The 16,399-nt window shown below is 41.6% G+C and overlaps 1 protein-coding gene across 5 annotated transcripts in view; it reads right to left on the bottom strand.

Moving 5' to 3' along the window:
* PIKFYVE (phosphoinositide kinase, FYVE-type zinc finger containing) overlaps positions 1-16,286 on the bottom strand; it is a 59,890-nt gene extending 43,604 nt beyond the window's left edge. The window contains exons 1-7 of one of the 5 annotated variants that reach the window (XM_056496827.1): positions 16,105-16,286; positions 13,286-13,467; positions 11,663-11,842; positions 6,272-6,390; positions 3,404-3,575; positions 2,504-2,711; positions 89-178 (exon numbers count right to left, since the gene is read on the bottom strand). In XM_056496827.1, the coding sequence (XP_056352802.1) occupies positions 89-178; positions 2,504-2,711; positions 3,404-3,575; positions 6,272-6,390; positions 11,663-11,842; positions 13,286-13,457 (941 nt within the window). In that variant the 5' untranslated portion in view covers positions 13,458-13,467; positions 16,105-16,286. Of the gene's footprint in view, positions 1-88; positions 179-2,503; positions 2,712-3,403; positions 3,576-6,271; positions 6,391-7,186; positions 7,294-11,662; positions 11,843-13,285; positions 13,468-14,562; positions 15,559-15,593; positions 15,955-16,104 lie in introns of those variants that run through there. The other 4 variants (XM_056496825.1, XM_056496823.1, XM_056496824.1 and 1 more) reach the window with 4 other exon arrangements.
* Between the last annotated feature and the right edge of the window lie 113 nt (positions 16,287-16,399).

Here is a 16,399-nt window from a genome sequence, read left to right as displayed (position 1 = left end):
AAAACAAGCCTGGAAACACAAGCTTTACAACAATGAGTGTGCTAGGAGTGCATCCAGAACAGAAAATACTCAGAAATTACTAGTTTACCTGTTTCTAGCTGGTGACTTCCCTGCATCCTCCTGGACAGACCCAAGGCGTGCAGACAATGCGGTAGCTGAAGAGTCTGGGTGAATCAAACTGCAGAGAAAGGAGCATGATAGAGATGTTTGAGATATATGTGATATCCAGCGTGTCAGAACAGCTGTAATTAAAGTACAGCTAACTGTCATGTTACCTTTCATTCACACCCATGACTGTTAAATAAACAAAGGAATAGGGAGAGCTTTCCCTATCTGTAGGCCAAAGCTATCTGGAAGACAGTGCTCCTGTCTTCTTCCAAACTCAACTCTTAAATAACAAAGACTATTCCTACTTCTTGTATTATCCTGCTTTTCCACCTGCTTCCATTATTTCCCTTTCTTACACATCTTCCCTTCCTACAAGCTGCTATTGGACACTTTGATGAAACACATTACCCCCATCTCCCACACACACCATTTTGCAATCCAAGCAGTGCTATCCATAGCTACTGCTAGGCAGCTTTTGCCAAGACAGCCTGACAACCACCTGTAATAGTTTAACCTGATTCAGATCACCTTTGCCCTCTGCCTGTTTCCACCCCAGGAGGAAGGACAACAGGTGTTTGAACACCATCAAGACAAATTCCTGTTGGCAAAACTGTACAGACCTAGAGAACTACAGGCCAGCTGATAGAACCCCTGCTGTGTTCTAGGACAATAAATGATCCTAGCATGAAAAATGCTCTTCATAAGAAACTGTAAACAATGCAGCTTTGCTGAGTGGCTGTACTTATTCCAGAGTACACCACTCCTTCACTTTTAAAGGACATGGCCCTTCAAATTAGTTAAACCAGGAACTCTGTGCTCTGACTTCTCCCTAAAAGGTTTTCTTGCTGCTTTGCAGCATCTTACTTCAGGTACATTATTTTGGAAAGGGACAACTCCCAAGCTTTCTTTTGAAACAAACTATTTCTCATGCTCCGTTATGAAGTTGTGAGTTGCCAGTTCCTGTTGTGGCACTAGTTAAATTCAGTATCTCGAGTTTAAATGTCTTAAGGTCAATCAGGAACTTACCAAACAGTATTTAAGAAAAGCACTGTAACCCACTGCAAAGTGCAACAACCACTGACGAAAATGTTAATCCTGCTAAAGCAACAATAAACCATCTAATCCCAAATCTCTCTTCTTCTTACACATAAAAGAGGCCCACATTTACTCAGTGTCTCCCAAAAAGACTGTGTTCATTATAGAGTTATAAGCCTTTCAACAATGGGAATTATTTTGAGTGCTACAAGCTGCACCAAATAAAGATTCTTTCTTTACATGTTCATGTCTACAGGCTGCTGAATTGTTGTTATAAAGACACTAACAACACATTCAAAGACAAAACTAACAATACCCTCAGTATTTTGTACATTTGTACAGAAGATTCCAAGAACACCTGCTTTTTCCCCAATTCAAAATTTGGTAGTATTTATCCCATGCATTGTTACATTACCACTTTAAATGACATAACATTAAACCAGAAGTACTTTCCTTTATTTAGGCCTAAAGCTGATAATTTAAAAGTCTCCAGATAGGAGCATCATACTCTGAAAAGCAACATGCAAAGCAAGAGTCAGAGCATTTTCTCAAGACAGAAAATGATTTTACTTATTTTTTTAATACTATCAGAAGAGATCTGCTATGGACCACATGTCACTAACACTACCACTCAGTTAAACAAAGGTTCTGACTCAAGACCTGCCCAGTAGTTTCACATCTGCCTGTTCTTCTGTTTTAGGGAAATGAGCACAAATACCACACCTAATTATTTCTTCTTTCCTACGACATTAAATTAAATCAAGATATTCCAAAAATTACTTGCATAGCACTTGAGAAGTACAATGGTCTTTTACTTATGGTCCAAAAATAAAGATCTCCTCATTTGAGAGCAAGAGGAATAAATATACTTTGAAAGGAGGTTAGAGAACCTTTAAAGCTGTCCTTTCAATCCCACTTCATCTGAAACAGGCAGTTACTTCCATCACTTCTCTTTCGCCTACATAGAGAGCAGTTCTTATGTTCTCTTGCCCAATTCAAAACCTGACAGGCAAAGCACCAATGTTATATTGACTTGCCTGTCAATAATACATTGGTGGTTAGAAGGCATGATTTTGGTCCTGTCATTTTAAACTCTGAAGACAAAAGCCTGCTCTATCATTGGTATAGAATCACTGATTCAGTGCATTAAAGGAAGAACTGCGAATAATTTAAAACTTCACTGGAAATGTTTCCACATTTCAGCTTGAAGGGAAGAACGTCACAAGCAAGCCAGGATTAGATTCCTTTTACAGGAGTTGGAATCTAAGTTTCCTAGGTGGAAACCACCAGCTTTGTCTAGGTAGCTGTCAGCCTGAAAACAACTGAGATTTTGGAGCTCAGCATGAAGCCACTGACTTACCTTTGCCAGGTCAGGTCCTCCTCCAGGAAGATATTGCGGCTGGCTTTGCGGCTGCCAACCGGCGTGCGCGGCTCGCCAGGATCCAGCACGGACACAGAACACGCAGAATCCGACAGGGCATTTAGGTCTTCTCCAATGGAGTTACTGTCTGTGGAGTGTGCGTAGCTTAAGGCTATTTTACGGCAGTACGTGCAGGCTCGGAGATCCCCTGTGGAAAAGGGAACCAGAGGGTGTAAGTGAACAGGAACAAACAGCACTCTGTTCCTGCAGGATCAGAGGTGTATAGTGGTGAAACAGAAGGATTTTCTGTTCCCAAAACCTCTTTGCAAGTCTAATTCTCATGCTCTCTTAAAGGGCAAAACCCTGGATAATTACACACTCAGGGAATTCTTCCAAGGCAAATGATGCATAACACAAGATCAGTGAAAGAGGAGAAAGAAGAGAGAAAAGGAGAGGAAGAGGGAGGGAGAACACACGTGTCCACTGAAATGATGGCAGAACAACAGCTGGTCAGATATGACACACCAATTCATGTCCAGAATTTTGTAATTGGTATTTGAAAGACTTTCCCCTTACCTCAATTCAAACATGTGGCTCATATTTTGAAACTACTGTTAGTAAGAGCAGCTTTCCCGTGAGCACAGATTTTGTAGTGCACGCCCTTGTCAAATTGTGGACATAGTTGTTCTGTAGTGTGGTAAAAATTAGCAGGCATGGTATTATCCACCATCCCTCATAGTGAAACTGGTAGAATTTGGTCCTCTGATTCTTTTTCCTTATTTTTAAGCCCACTACAGACCTGAACAGCATTTTCTAGCAGATGCCAGGATATCATATGCAGTAGACCAAACAGAGCTGAACACACTGAGACTGTTCTGTTTCTCAGTAAATAAACACTACCTGTGTAGCCCATGAACTTTCCAGGGATTTCCTGATTGCAGCATCGACTACAAAAGATCTGCCCACAAAGTCGACAGTGGTGCCTCCTCCGGAAGGTGGTGAATTTCTCGCTGCAGTCATAACATTCTTTGCACTGGCTGTCAGGCATCCAGTACTGCTTTAAGTCACTGTCCTATGAGACAAGACAGCAGATAAAAGCTTTTTCTTTTGTAAATAAGAAAGCAGGCTTAGTTTCATGACTCTTTGTAGACTGCTCATGGAAAGGAAAATTGCACATATTCACATATCTGTCCACGTGTATACACACTCTTGCATAAAAGTACACAAAGGTTTTTTCATGTGGTTTTGCAGGGAGGCAGAACGCTGAGAGCCCTGAACTAAGAGAATAAAACCAGTAGGACTTTGCCTCCTTGACCCAAGATGGCAGCAAAGCAGAATAAAACCATCATATGATGTAGATAAAACTCAAAAAGAAACAAATATGAAGCAGTCATTACTCTCCCCTCTCACTTGCCCCCAGCACATGAACAGTCCTCAACTAGCACAGCTTAAAAACAAAAAGAAAAAAAACCACCATCACATAATAGTTGAAGCTGTTATCTAGAGTAAGTCAGGTTATCAGAAATTACCAGCACAGGAAGATCATTTCAACAGCTAATATTGACATATGTTTTGAAAAGATTATAGATACATGCAAAAAGTTTTATTATTTGATTAAATTCTCCAGCACTTCAGTAGATAGTTGTAAAAGCCTGTCCCAGATTGATCTTGTTTTAAAACTTCAGGTTGAACTACTATGTGAACAAAATTGAAATTCACATTCAGCAGACAACAACAAATATTAATTTACAGCATTGATATAGCCACAGGAAAAACATCTTAAAAATAAGAGAATTAAATCGTCTATTTGGTGCTGAAGCTATAGAGCAAGACAAACTCTCAATTGTGATTCTGAGCACATCAGCTGCAATTTCCATGGATGGAGACAACTGCTAATGGTCACATGACAGCCCTGGCTGTGCAACACTCTTTGCTAGAGTTCAGTTCTGGCAAAAAGCCTTTTCAGAGAGACTGAATACTCCAGGTTTTTCTTAGGAAGATAAACTACTGCAAGTATTTTCTCAAAACAATCAGAGAGAAGAGAGCAATCACACAAAAGAAAGGTGATCCACGCTCTTGTTTTCACATAATCAAAAAAACCCACTGGGTTTTATTTTAAATTGGGATTCGGTTTTGGATATTCAAAAAGTAAAGTCTGATACAGCTGCTAGACCAATTTTGAGACCAAAGTAGTTATGATCAACAACACAACATTTTCATGCTGTCCTCAGCCAAGAAAACCCACACAGAAAGAGGCTGAAGACCGCTCAAGACAATCTATTGTTTTAGAGAATCTAGAACATTTAAAGATAAACATTCAGCTTCAAGCAGGGAAAGCTGGAGTGAAGAGCTTTGCCAAGGAACTGCTGCAAAGTTGCAGGAAATGCCATATAGCAGTCTTTGTTGCAACTCTTTATGATAAACCACGTCTCTGGATCTACCACACAGAGAGGGGCTGTTCCAAACACCAGTGCTGTGCCCCACTTGCATGTGACCATGTGTCCAGAAACCCAGTCACTGCTGGTGACACCTCCCAACTCTCTGCCTTCCTTGCAGGCTGTTCTTGGCATGAGGGAGGGTTCAGAACAGAAGTCTGGCCCGCCTTAGCAGCAGAGGCTCATCAGAACAGCCCCTTCCAGAATCTGACACAAGCTTTCTACAAAAGTAAAGAGGTATCCTGTAGAGACAGGCCAAGTCCACAGCAGGAGCAAACTGCTGCCTGAAGTGACTCAAGCAAAACATGGCTGCAGTGAAGGGCAGTGATGCGTTACCTTCTGTACACAAGTCAGCATGCTGACAACTAACAGACTGTTTCCAGACCTGGTCATACTCATTTACTACTGTATCCTGTCTGTTTCAGTACTTCTTCAGTAGCTTCAAATATATCTGAAAATCTCTAGGGCCTTCAGAAATTGCCACGAACTGAAATATTAGTAAGGGCCACACTCAATGCCTTGCTTAGTGCAAAAAAAGGCTTCTGCTTCACTCTCAAAAATCTTGCCCTTTCTATCAAAGCAAGATTATTCTTATAAGCAGAATACACTGGAAGCTAAGTTTATTCAAAGTCTACCTATAAAAGCCATCAAGCAAAAAGCCTTTTTCTTCCTCTACCAGTTTAATTAAATGTACTTTTGCCTGTTCATGTCTTGCCCACAGACATAGCTATTTATACCCTCACTTAAAAATAGTTGTGGATTCTTTTCTCAACTAGAGCCTCTTCTTAAAGGTATCGTCCAGCTCAGTGGATGGAGGTGAAATCAGCAAGTCAGTAGCAACCAGCAGACTCTTGTCTATCTAAATCAAAACTGATTAACAGAGCACATCTTTCAAGCAAATATTGCTGACTATTCAGTACCACAGTAAGTAGCAGATTCAAACCACTCCAAGAATTCTCATTACTATTTGTGACAGTTAATGTTTCACCTGTCCATGCTTAGTCTTCTAGGGAGAAAACTATCAAGGCTTTTTTTTTCACTAGACTGGGTAACATGTAAGTGGGAAGGAGTCTAAAAAAAGAGCATCTGGTCCAAGCACAAGAAGCCAAGTAAATGCAATGATTCACTCCCCCAATATGACAGACATTTGGCAAGTCAAAAGTCAGCATCAAATGAAATTGTTTCCCCTGCATTCACATGATGCTTTTTGAGTTTATTCACTCATCCTTCAAACATCCAGAAAAACAATTCCCAGGATGTATCTAAAAACAAAGCTTAGAAAAGCCCAGTAAAGAGTTAATTGGTTTGGCTACAAATCCTTCAAAAGAAGTACCTGGCTCTTCCCCTCCATGATTTCTTTGAGGCGTTTTAAAACAGTGCTGAGGCTTCTTAACTGAACTGCAGTTCGAGGATCATGACCTCCAAGAGGTGGTTCTACTTTCCTTCGAGTGTCTGGAAGGGAAGAGAGAGCAATGTTCATTTCTTCCATGATACATCAACGTTCACATCACAACACGAAGCCCCATTAGAGGGAAAAAACATTCATCTATATACATTTCACAAAGTTACAATGTGTATCACTTCTTGCCCTTGCATTCTTTTCCCCCCAAAGGAGCTTCGGATGCCAGATAGTTTGCTGTGACTGACATTTTACATACCACCATCTGTGTTTACAAGAAGTCATTTAAGCTCTCTGAGAATGAAAACCACTTTCAAAGAAGTGATTTTCAACCTACTAGATGAAGCTTGCAGTAATCTGTTACAAAGCACCGAGGTCTAATTTTTAAAACGCCCTCTAGGATACTAATGCTTACAAAATAATTGCTACAATATACAGGTTCATTCTAGGAGTAGTATAAATCAATGCTTTAACCTGAAGTTATTTATAAATTACTACAGCAAAAATCAGGACTATTAAAAGCAGCAATTCAGAATAAAATGCATTCAGAAGTTCACACTTTTGAGGGGTTTGGGTTTTTAGGTCTTGTTTGGTCTTTTCCTAAGAAAAACATCAGGTTGATAAGAACTTGTACAGTCATTCTTGATTAATTACAGCAAAGAGACTCCTGAATAAAAATGCCATGCATCCAATTTCTTTTACTTCGAAGCATTGTTGAACGAGTTACAAATAGGCTCCTTCTCTCCAGAAAGATTTGAAATCACAGCTCTCTATTTAGCTAAATATTTAAACATTTTCAGTGTCTCTTTTCTCAATCAACAACTTTCCGAATAGTTTAAGGTTTCTTACCAGCTTCGTTGCTCTCCATCTGACTAGTGTTTTATGTAGCTTGCCCCCAGCACAGGAAGAACAGACATGGCTGCTTTCTGTTTACTGCCTGGGCTATCCCTGATGTCAGCGGGAATGCTGACAGCTCTGCCTGAAGCCCGTTAACTGTTGCTGTGCAGTAACGGCTACTGCTCCGTGTGCAGCACACCAAAACCCTCCCTGTAATGTGACTAAAACCATGGCACTCTATGCCTCCACTTCAGCTTCTTAGGAGGTATTTTTAGTCAATCAGCCCACATTTTGCTGCTATGTACAACAAAAAATGCACAACATTTTCCTTTTTAAGAAAAGAAACCCATTTCTGTAACTAGCCACTTGGAATTGATTTCTTCTTTTTAAAAATCAAACAGACTTTTGGGCAGTACAAAGTTCAGTATTTTAGGGTGATTATTTAATATTTTTATATTTCAGGAAGACATTGATAACACCAGAGAAACCTCTGGCTCCTCCTCACTTTCTATCACAAGATCTATGCTGCGTTTCCTTCCTAGTACTTCCTCTGAATTTAAGAGTATCTCCTTCCCAGGAATGCTGCTCTGAGTTCAAAGAATTAAAAGATCTACTGCCTAACTACCAATAAATCTCATCAGGCAAGTGACTTCCGAAAAACAAACATAGACAGCACTGAGGAAATGCCACAGGTAACTACACACTGGTTCTTGTTAGTTAAATGCCCTTTTCTCTGTTCCATAAAACAGTGTCAGAAGGATACCATCTACATAAGAAACAGCATGCCACCAGCAGCAGAAACACATGGCCAACCTGTTCATTCCAGAGAAGCTGACTGATACTCAGATTAAAATTCAGTTGGTTTTTTTTCCTTCTCAATCATGAGATTTCTCCCTTTCTGAGGAAAAACACACTATAACAAGAAAGTAAGAAGTTATCATTCCTGCAGTAAAGAAAACACTGCCTAAAATATGATCCTTCAAAAAGAATTCCCATATATTAATCTTAGGTTAATTCTTACCCCGGTCCAAACTGCATTATTTTAAGACAATTTTTAACTCCTACAGCTAAAAAACAAAAAAAAAGTTAACTTATTTCAAATATCATCCTTCCTATATGTATTTATGGTTGCTGATCCTTGTTAAAACCTAGGAAGAAACCTCTGAATTACAGAAATACGTTTTTACAGAGTTTCATGATTCTATAGTATTTTAGCATTCATTTTACAGTGACTGAATGACAAGACAAAAACACCACAAGAACTACTTTGTTGCAAACTACAGTTTCAGTTTATAGGAGAACTGACCATATACTAACACAAGAGAGATTCACACAATTTCAACAAAAGAAAAATACCCCTGCCAGAGATACACAGTTTTCCTAATACAAAACAACACAAATTCCTTTCTAATTACTTTCTGCCACAGCATAACATTCCATATTCAAGTTTAGTACCACAGTTCAAACATCACATCTTCCTCAAGTCACTGCCATAAAAAGTACTGCCACGAAAAGTAGGAAATCTATCCTTAATTTCATTTTATAACATGCATTTTCATGTTACAAAATATTTTTGGTGAGAAAAGATGCTCTGGTAATAACTCATGCGTCACAATGGTTTCCAGCAACTACCACATGCTTTCCTCAGGCCTTCTTCCCCCTATATGATCACTGGCCATTCCTTGCTCCTGCTAAGCTCCTTTGCCACTCCCTATTACTGCCACTCTGCTACAATTGTCTAGCATTAACAGCATTATCCTGCATGACAGTGTAACAAGACAGAACTGCTTTTACTACTCGTGCTCTCTCTGCAGCCGCCAGCATTTCCAGGTCTCCTTAAACAGGATTTGCAAGCTGTGACATTATCTCAGTGACAATAGTCTCATTGTTGCACTATTTTGGGTCAATCCAAACCTTGAAAGCCCTCATCTGGCAGCACAGCACGCACAGCCCAACACAACCAGCAGGGCCCACGGTCCCTTAGTACTGACACAGCTCTGCAGCGCCTGCTCCAGCACACGATGGTGCAACAGAATACCCAACAGAGAGGCCACTCAAGCCATTGCAGTCTCAGCACTGGTTCTTCAGCCACACAACCCTCAGAGCATCTCCGACATAAGCCAGGCATCCAATAGCTCCTCCTATTTTCACAAACGCAGTAAGGAGCTATTATAATGCCTCTGTGTAAGCAGTTCTGAAGGGAAGCACACAACTGAAACCCTACATAACTGCTGCCAGACAGTGTCCTACAAAAGCCACCATCCTTTCATGTTGTTCTGCATTTGCAGCTGTCAGACAGCACAGTCCCTGGGCAATGAAACATGTCTGTCCCTGCACAGACACTACAAGCTAATGCACAGATGAGAGAGTGAGAGTCAGCATCTTCAGGAGCAATTTCATTTCATCACTATTTAGAGGCACCAGCAGCAGCCTTGTGTTTATTTATTAATTCCTTTCAGTTTGCTTAACTTGACATATTATTTAAGATCAAGTAGGCTAGAGAGACCCTTGTGAAGTGCTTATGTATTTTCCTGCCTATACCTGTCCACATTATTAAATATCTAAGTAATGGCAAAGCCTAAAGAGACATTTACCGGCCTGTGGACACGGGGCTACAAGAAAACTCAATTAGACACCTCACTGTCACTAAAGTCAGTAAGTGATCCAACCTACAATCTAGATGTTTATATAAATCCCATCGCTTATCTTCCTGCTTTTCACTATTTAGATATAATAATAAATCCTAAGATTATTTGTGCAGGCCAGCATCAGCTGCAATAGCAGAAATTAAATTCTCTGCTACTCAAAGAAAATCCTCAAAGACCTAATTATTCAGCATCTTTTAAGGTTTAAAAAAGGAAAGAAAAATAATTTTCTAAAGTTTGCATCAAAAAACCCAATGCCTGATATTTAGAGAAGGAAGATACAAGTATTTTCCCTCTCTTCAAATAAAGTGAGATGGCCTAAAAAACTCCCCCAAACCTTCTCACTAATCCAGTACACTTTTACATGTGTTACACAGAGCTCATGTTTGTTACAGCACCAAGGTTGTTTGGGGGAAAATACGCAACAGCAAGTCAGGCCACTCAGCACACAGTACCACAAGAATCTCTTTAAAAAGCGAGCAGCAATTCCTGTTTGTCCTAACTTTACTTCTTTACAGGCTAATTCACTAATTCACCATCACACTTTTCTAAGCATACTTGCATTCAAAACCAGAGATATGACCTGAGGTCTTGAAAAGGACCTGGAATAATACATGAACAGCTCCTCCCACACATCTTAAACTAAATCTTATTCCCTGGCTGCCTAATCCCAGAGGAAGTTAAACAGCAAGATTACTTCTGCCTTCTGAGTATCTAACAACATACCTCACATAAAGGTTTCTAACATCTAATCCCCAGGCAATTTCCAAGTGATTTACAAGAGGTACCAAGAAAAAGTAAACTGGCTTATCAGCTAAGAGCATATGGCTGTTCTTGAGACATTTTAGAAAATACTTTAAGAAACAGCCCAAGCAAACAAAGCAAAACAAAAACCCCAAATTAATTAATTAAACCCCTTAACTGGTTCATTGGAAGAAGTACAACTAAAAAGATCAAACAGTACTAGCAGGCAAGGAGGAAGATGATGAACATGTTTAACTAAGTATGCAAATTACTTAGGTAAAAATGCTAGTTATCAGTACTAGACTTTTGCCTGCTACACGTCTTTCTAAAAATCTCATACACATTAACAACATTTAGGATCTGATTTGTTTGCTCTAGGTACCACACTCTTGGAAATACTGTCTTGCACAAGATTGTTATCCAGTTCAGCAGTTTCCTTGAGGCTATCACTAACAGCCAACAGTAATCTGTCAGGTCTCAAGAGGAACGCCTGCAATCTACTTCTTAGCTCTTCCACATCTTCATAAAGCCATTATGCAGTTGCACCTTTGAAATCACAATCAATTCACATACCAGCTAAAAGATTCAGTATAAAATCTGGCAATAGTTAGGCAGGACTGAAAAAAAAAATCTTTAGCTCAACTTCCTATTCAATTCTCCTCAAAACAACTACAAGCGAAAACCTTCATTTTCAACTCCCTTGAAGACAAAAACAACAAATCCATCCAGACTAAGCACTAAAGCTAGAGTTAGCATCTGGATGTTAAGAAATTGTAGTCTCTCAAGACAAAGCAGAAACATTCAGGATCAAAGTTCAGGCAACTTTAAAACACTGGATATGTTTTGGCAGCCTCTTCTGTTCCAGACTATTTTCCAACTGAAAGAGCAGAGCCCCAGCAAGAAGTTGCCTTGCTGGAACACCAAGAGTGAAGGGTTATGAGGTTAAAGTGCAACCTCACTAACAGAAGCAGTGTAGCCTGATACTAAATTCTGCTATGAATCCAGACACCCAATGAGCCTTTGCTCACATCCTTCCACCTCACCCTGAAGCATCCTGGCTAGTACAACAGTGCCTTATAGAACAAAGAGCTGAAATTACCCAGAGTTGCAGAAGATCTTCTTTGCAGCTCACCAGTCAGTTGTTTCTTGTAAGGAATTGGTGATCTCAGAGACTGAGCCCTTGTGGGATGCTGAGGACTGGACCAGCCACCACTCAGTGCTTGTGGATCACTCTGTCCTGCCTCTGCTCTCTCTGCCGGGGATGAAAGCCTGCCATCATCTAGAGTCGACAAAAAGCAAGAAACCACCTGCTCAGACATGATAAAGAAAATCAGTAGTACATGCAAAGCTAAGGGTAAAACAACTCTCACAAATAACTCTTTGGGATCATGATGAAACAAAACAAAAGATTTTTTAGTTTTAAAAGTACTATACACATCATAGAAAGAGGACAGTAGGCTGTCTTCAAGGCTCAGGCTATGTCAGAAATTACCTAACGTGAAAAGTGAAAAAAAAAAAAAACCCTTGAAAGATTATTTTTGAATATGAATGTGAATTATTCTTGCTAAATAAAATAGCTACACTTGACTATCAGCTTCTGCTTTGAAAAGAGATTTTCAGTTATTTTACAAGCCAGTAGTGAGGTCACATTAAAGTTACCACAGGCTTTAATTTCTATCAGCAGACCAAGTATAGACAGGTTCTCATTGATTCCAGTAATATACACATTTCATGTGTAGTATCAAGGTTGTTTTCCCATTCACTAAACAAAGACTTGGCTGACTCCAGCTACATTTGTCAGAAAAAAACAAGTGAAGCCAATATTGGCCACATTTTATGCTACTTTCAATAAATTAGCAATGACAGGTGCTACTCTACTATGCAAATTAATAGCAGTCATACCAAGTAATTATACAAAAAACTGTTTGGCTCTTTTCTCCCAGCCCAAACATTGCTGAAGTATGCTTAGCAGAGCTGGATAATGAACAGACTAAACAAAAGCAGCTGACCAGTGTGCCATCTCCAGTAGAGGGATACAGAGATTTTGCACAAAATCCAGGTGCATTCATTTACCACTCTTTGCAGGATCTTTCTTTGAAACAAAAAGGAACTCACGTAGCTCTTTTAGAGTTTGCCCACTGACAACATATTTCATGATGCATGCAGCACAAAGACCAAAATCAAGTAATACTTTTTAATATACAAAACTTTCACAACACTAGAGACGTCTTGATGGGGAACACCTAAGCCATGCAAATTAAATGTGGACTTCCTGCTTTATTGCAGCTCAGCTGTCACCCAGCTGCAGATACGAGATGCACAGGAAGGTGAGGGGTGGATGACGTCTGAAGTAAGAACTTGTACTGGAAGCACAAGCACATATTTTGCTCATACAGGCTGACAGAGAGTTACTCCTAACTTTCAGCCAAAAAAAAAAAAAAAAAAAGAAGCCATACAGGCAAAGGAAATTCTGATTTCAAGCTAAGAATCTATAAAATACTATTTACTAACTAACTTGTCTTTGACTTTCATGGGCAGCCACAGATTTCCAGCTGCAAGAAGCTGACTATCTTCTCTCATAATAAAGCTCTACAGCACCCAAAAGCAACATGCAACAACCCTCACAAAAGAACTGACATCAGCCCTTTGACATTATGCTCCTATGTTCAGAGATGTTTTTACAAGCAGCACACAGCATGCACATCCCCCCCCAAGCACTTACCTTTGCTGAAACGGAAGAGATTTACAAAAGAACTGTAAGCTGATTTAAAAGGAGGCTCATCCTGGTCAGGAGTCAGGGGTTTGAAGTGAGTGAGATGAGAGGGACTGCTGGGAGAACGAGGTAGATCACTGGTAGAGTCCAGTGTGGGAGAGCGTTTGTCATCTGCAGCCATTTCAGGTGCCCTGGAAAGAGGTCAGCAGCACACATTACACACAGGGTGGTGAAACAGAATCTCTTCAATCTTCTGAACAGGAGCTGTCTCATTAAATCCCAGAGGAGAGACATTCACCCAGCTGACCACAGGCATCTCCTATTAGCACAGATCAAGAGTGCAAGAGAAGACCATGCCTGCTGCCCATCCACTGACAAGAGAGCAGCATCTCTGGAACGGGCAACTCAGAGTGCCCAGTTAAACATCCAGAGCAACAAAGTGAACAACCACTACACTGAACAACCACTACATGCTCCAGCAGACGTTTACAAGAACTTGACGTTTTCAAATGGAGACTCTGCAGGCACATCACAAAGAAGTTTTAACTTTGACAGCTCTTCTCCTAATGTTGTGACTTCTGCAGCCCTTGTAACAAAACTGAAAACAGGCATGCCTGAGCAAGTACAAGGCAGATTTGTTGTTTGGCCAGGTTAACTTCAGAATGAGAAGTTGAATGAACTACAAACAAAAACAGGACTGAAAGATTAATTTTGGTGGGAAACTGTTTCCCTCCCCTCTGCATTACAACACAGGCCCTTGTGAAAGTTACCAGGGAAGTAACCCAAACTGTGATTTACTTGTTGTCAAATCTAACACCTTCAAACATCCTTGTTTTCAGGAGCAGCTCCATTAAGGAAAAACAAAAAAAAACCCAAACCACTTTCTGTATTAGGAGAAGCCATACTTGTAAACCCTATTTTCTGCATACCAAAGCTTCCATACAGCCAAGAGTCATACTTTTCCCCAACTCATACTCTTTAAGCTGAGCAGACACCTAATTTCTTTCACAATACCTCACTCAGCCTGCACTTCTAGCCTGCTAGGCTAAGGTACTTTCTACCTTCATCTCTATTTCAGCAAGATCTAGTGAAATGTTTGACAGAGTAGGAACACAGGGAGCTGATAGAACCTACACATGATGGCTGATTTTTTTACCTCTGCCAAGGATCAAAACCCCCTATGAGCCTACTTCCTGCTTAGCAAATGATAAGACACTTTCTTCATGAAATAACAATTTCTAGTTCCCACAATTGTTCCTTAGAACTTACAGGCATATATTGCTTACTAGAATATTTTCTTCCAAGTTCCAAGAAGTCACACTAAGAGAAATCTGTGCAGTCCAGTGAAAATCCACGTGATCAGCAAGTGACACTCAAAGTGCTAACAAGCTGCAGGCAGCTCACGTGGCAAGGTTTGACTATTCCTACAAAGAATGCTGAAAAGATGGTATCTGCAAATCATTCACATGACCTCTCTGGACTTCTGTTTGTTGCTCAGTACAGTAAGCACCTATAGCTCTGTTAGCTTTCTTTTGCTATTCAAATGTCCTCAGGAAAGAAAGCAGAGAGGCATCATTTAATAATTTGCAAGAGAAACTTTGGTCAGTTCGTTATGTAAGGCTGAGTCCTAGTCTTCCACATCCCTCTCCCCTGTAAATCAGGGTATGTTTTGTTGTTCATTTCCCCAGTATTATTTAAACAGATTAAATGAATGTACTTAAAAACCAGAGTTGATGGGACATTTTCCTTAAAACACATTCTTCAGGTAAATTTGGAATTGTTTATTCCATCTTAAGGCAATTAACAGCTTGCTTTTTAAATGCTGAACATATAACAAGGGTGTACCTTCACGCATAAAAATGCCACTATGAAGTCAAAAAGTTTTGTAGGAAACTATGTTCATATTTCAGCAACTAACTACAGCCTGCCAAGGTAAGAGTTACAAACAAGTCTCTGAACTTGCACTAAATATATATATATGATTAATGAAAAATAAAAACTTTCATTTTAAGGGGAAAAAAACCATAACTGCTTCTGTCACAGCAGTATTGATCTAATTAAAACTATTGGAAAGAATAGCATTGTACCTGGCATTAGTTCCAGAAACACTTGGACTTTCTGTGCTGTACAACAAACTAGCTGTGGAATCTATCAGCCTTTCTAATGCTTTGTCCCACTACAGGGAAAATACTCCCCCCATTCCACCGCAAGAAACCAAGAAATAGACACTTCTTGTACGGTATAGGAAACGAGAAAGCAAGGTGCACACACCGGCGAACAAGCAGAAAACCAGAGCACACTCCTCGCCAATACTCACAGGGAACGTATCTAAACCCACTCGAAGCTGCAGCTTCAGCAAACTGATCCCCGGTAACACCCGGAGCGCAGGGCGCAGGGAGCCTCCCCCTCACACGCCCTGCTGCTGCACGCCGAGCAGCGCCGGGATCCCGCGTCCCACAGCACTGACCTCCGCTGTCAGCGCCACAGGGTACGGCCACTCCTTAGACACCACCCCGGGCACCCGGGTAACACACCCCGGCTGCAAAAACACCCGCAACTCGAACAGAACTGCGTGGCACACGCTCCCGACCTCTGCGCGGGAGACAGCCGCTCTGCTCTCCCCGCGGCGGACACCGCCGCCTTCCCTCGCCTGAGACGGCAGACCGGAGATCACCTGCGAAGGGACGGGAAGAGCGGGGGCAGCGACCCCCGGAGAGCCGCCGCAGCCGCTACGGGGGCCCGGCCGGGCGGCCCGGAGAAGGCTCGCGGAGCAAGCCGGCCGCGGAGCGGTGCCGGCGGCGCGGCGCGGCCCTGGCGGCTGTGCTCACCTGCTGCCCGCGGCGGCGGCGCCGGTGCCGGTGCTGGGGCGGCACCGCCGCTCTTCCTTCACCGCCCGGCCCGGCGGCGCCGCCAGCCCCGACCAACCGCCCGCCGAGCGCGCCGCTCCCGCGCAGGCATCGCCAATCGAGGCTCCGCGCACTCCGCCCGCCGGCAGCGCCCGGCCCCGCCCCGCCGCCCTTCCCGCTGCGCTGCTGCCGGGGGAGCCGCGGGTAGTGCGGCCAGCCGGGGTGTCTCCCGGGGAGTGGCAGTGTACCGTATTTCATTAATATTCATTAATATTCA

This window comes from Oenanthe melanoleuca, chromosome 7, assembly GCF_029582105.1.
Source record: "Oenanthe melanoleuca isolate GR-GAL-2019-014 chromosome 7, OMel1.0, whole genome shotgun sequence".
Classification (NCBI taxonomy): domain Eukaryota; kingdom Metazoa; phylum Chordata; class Aves; order Passeriformes; family Muscicapidae; genus Oenanthe; species Oenanthe melanoleuca.
Note: the sequence above shows the minus strand (reverse complement) of the source record. Positions and strands in the feature narration are given on the sequence as shown.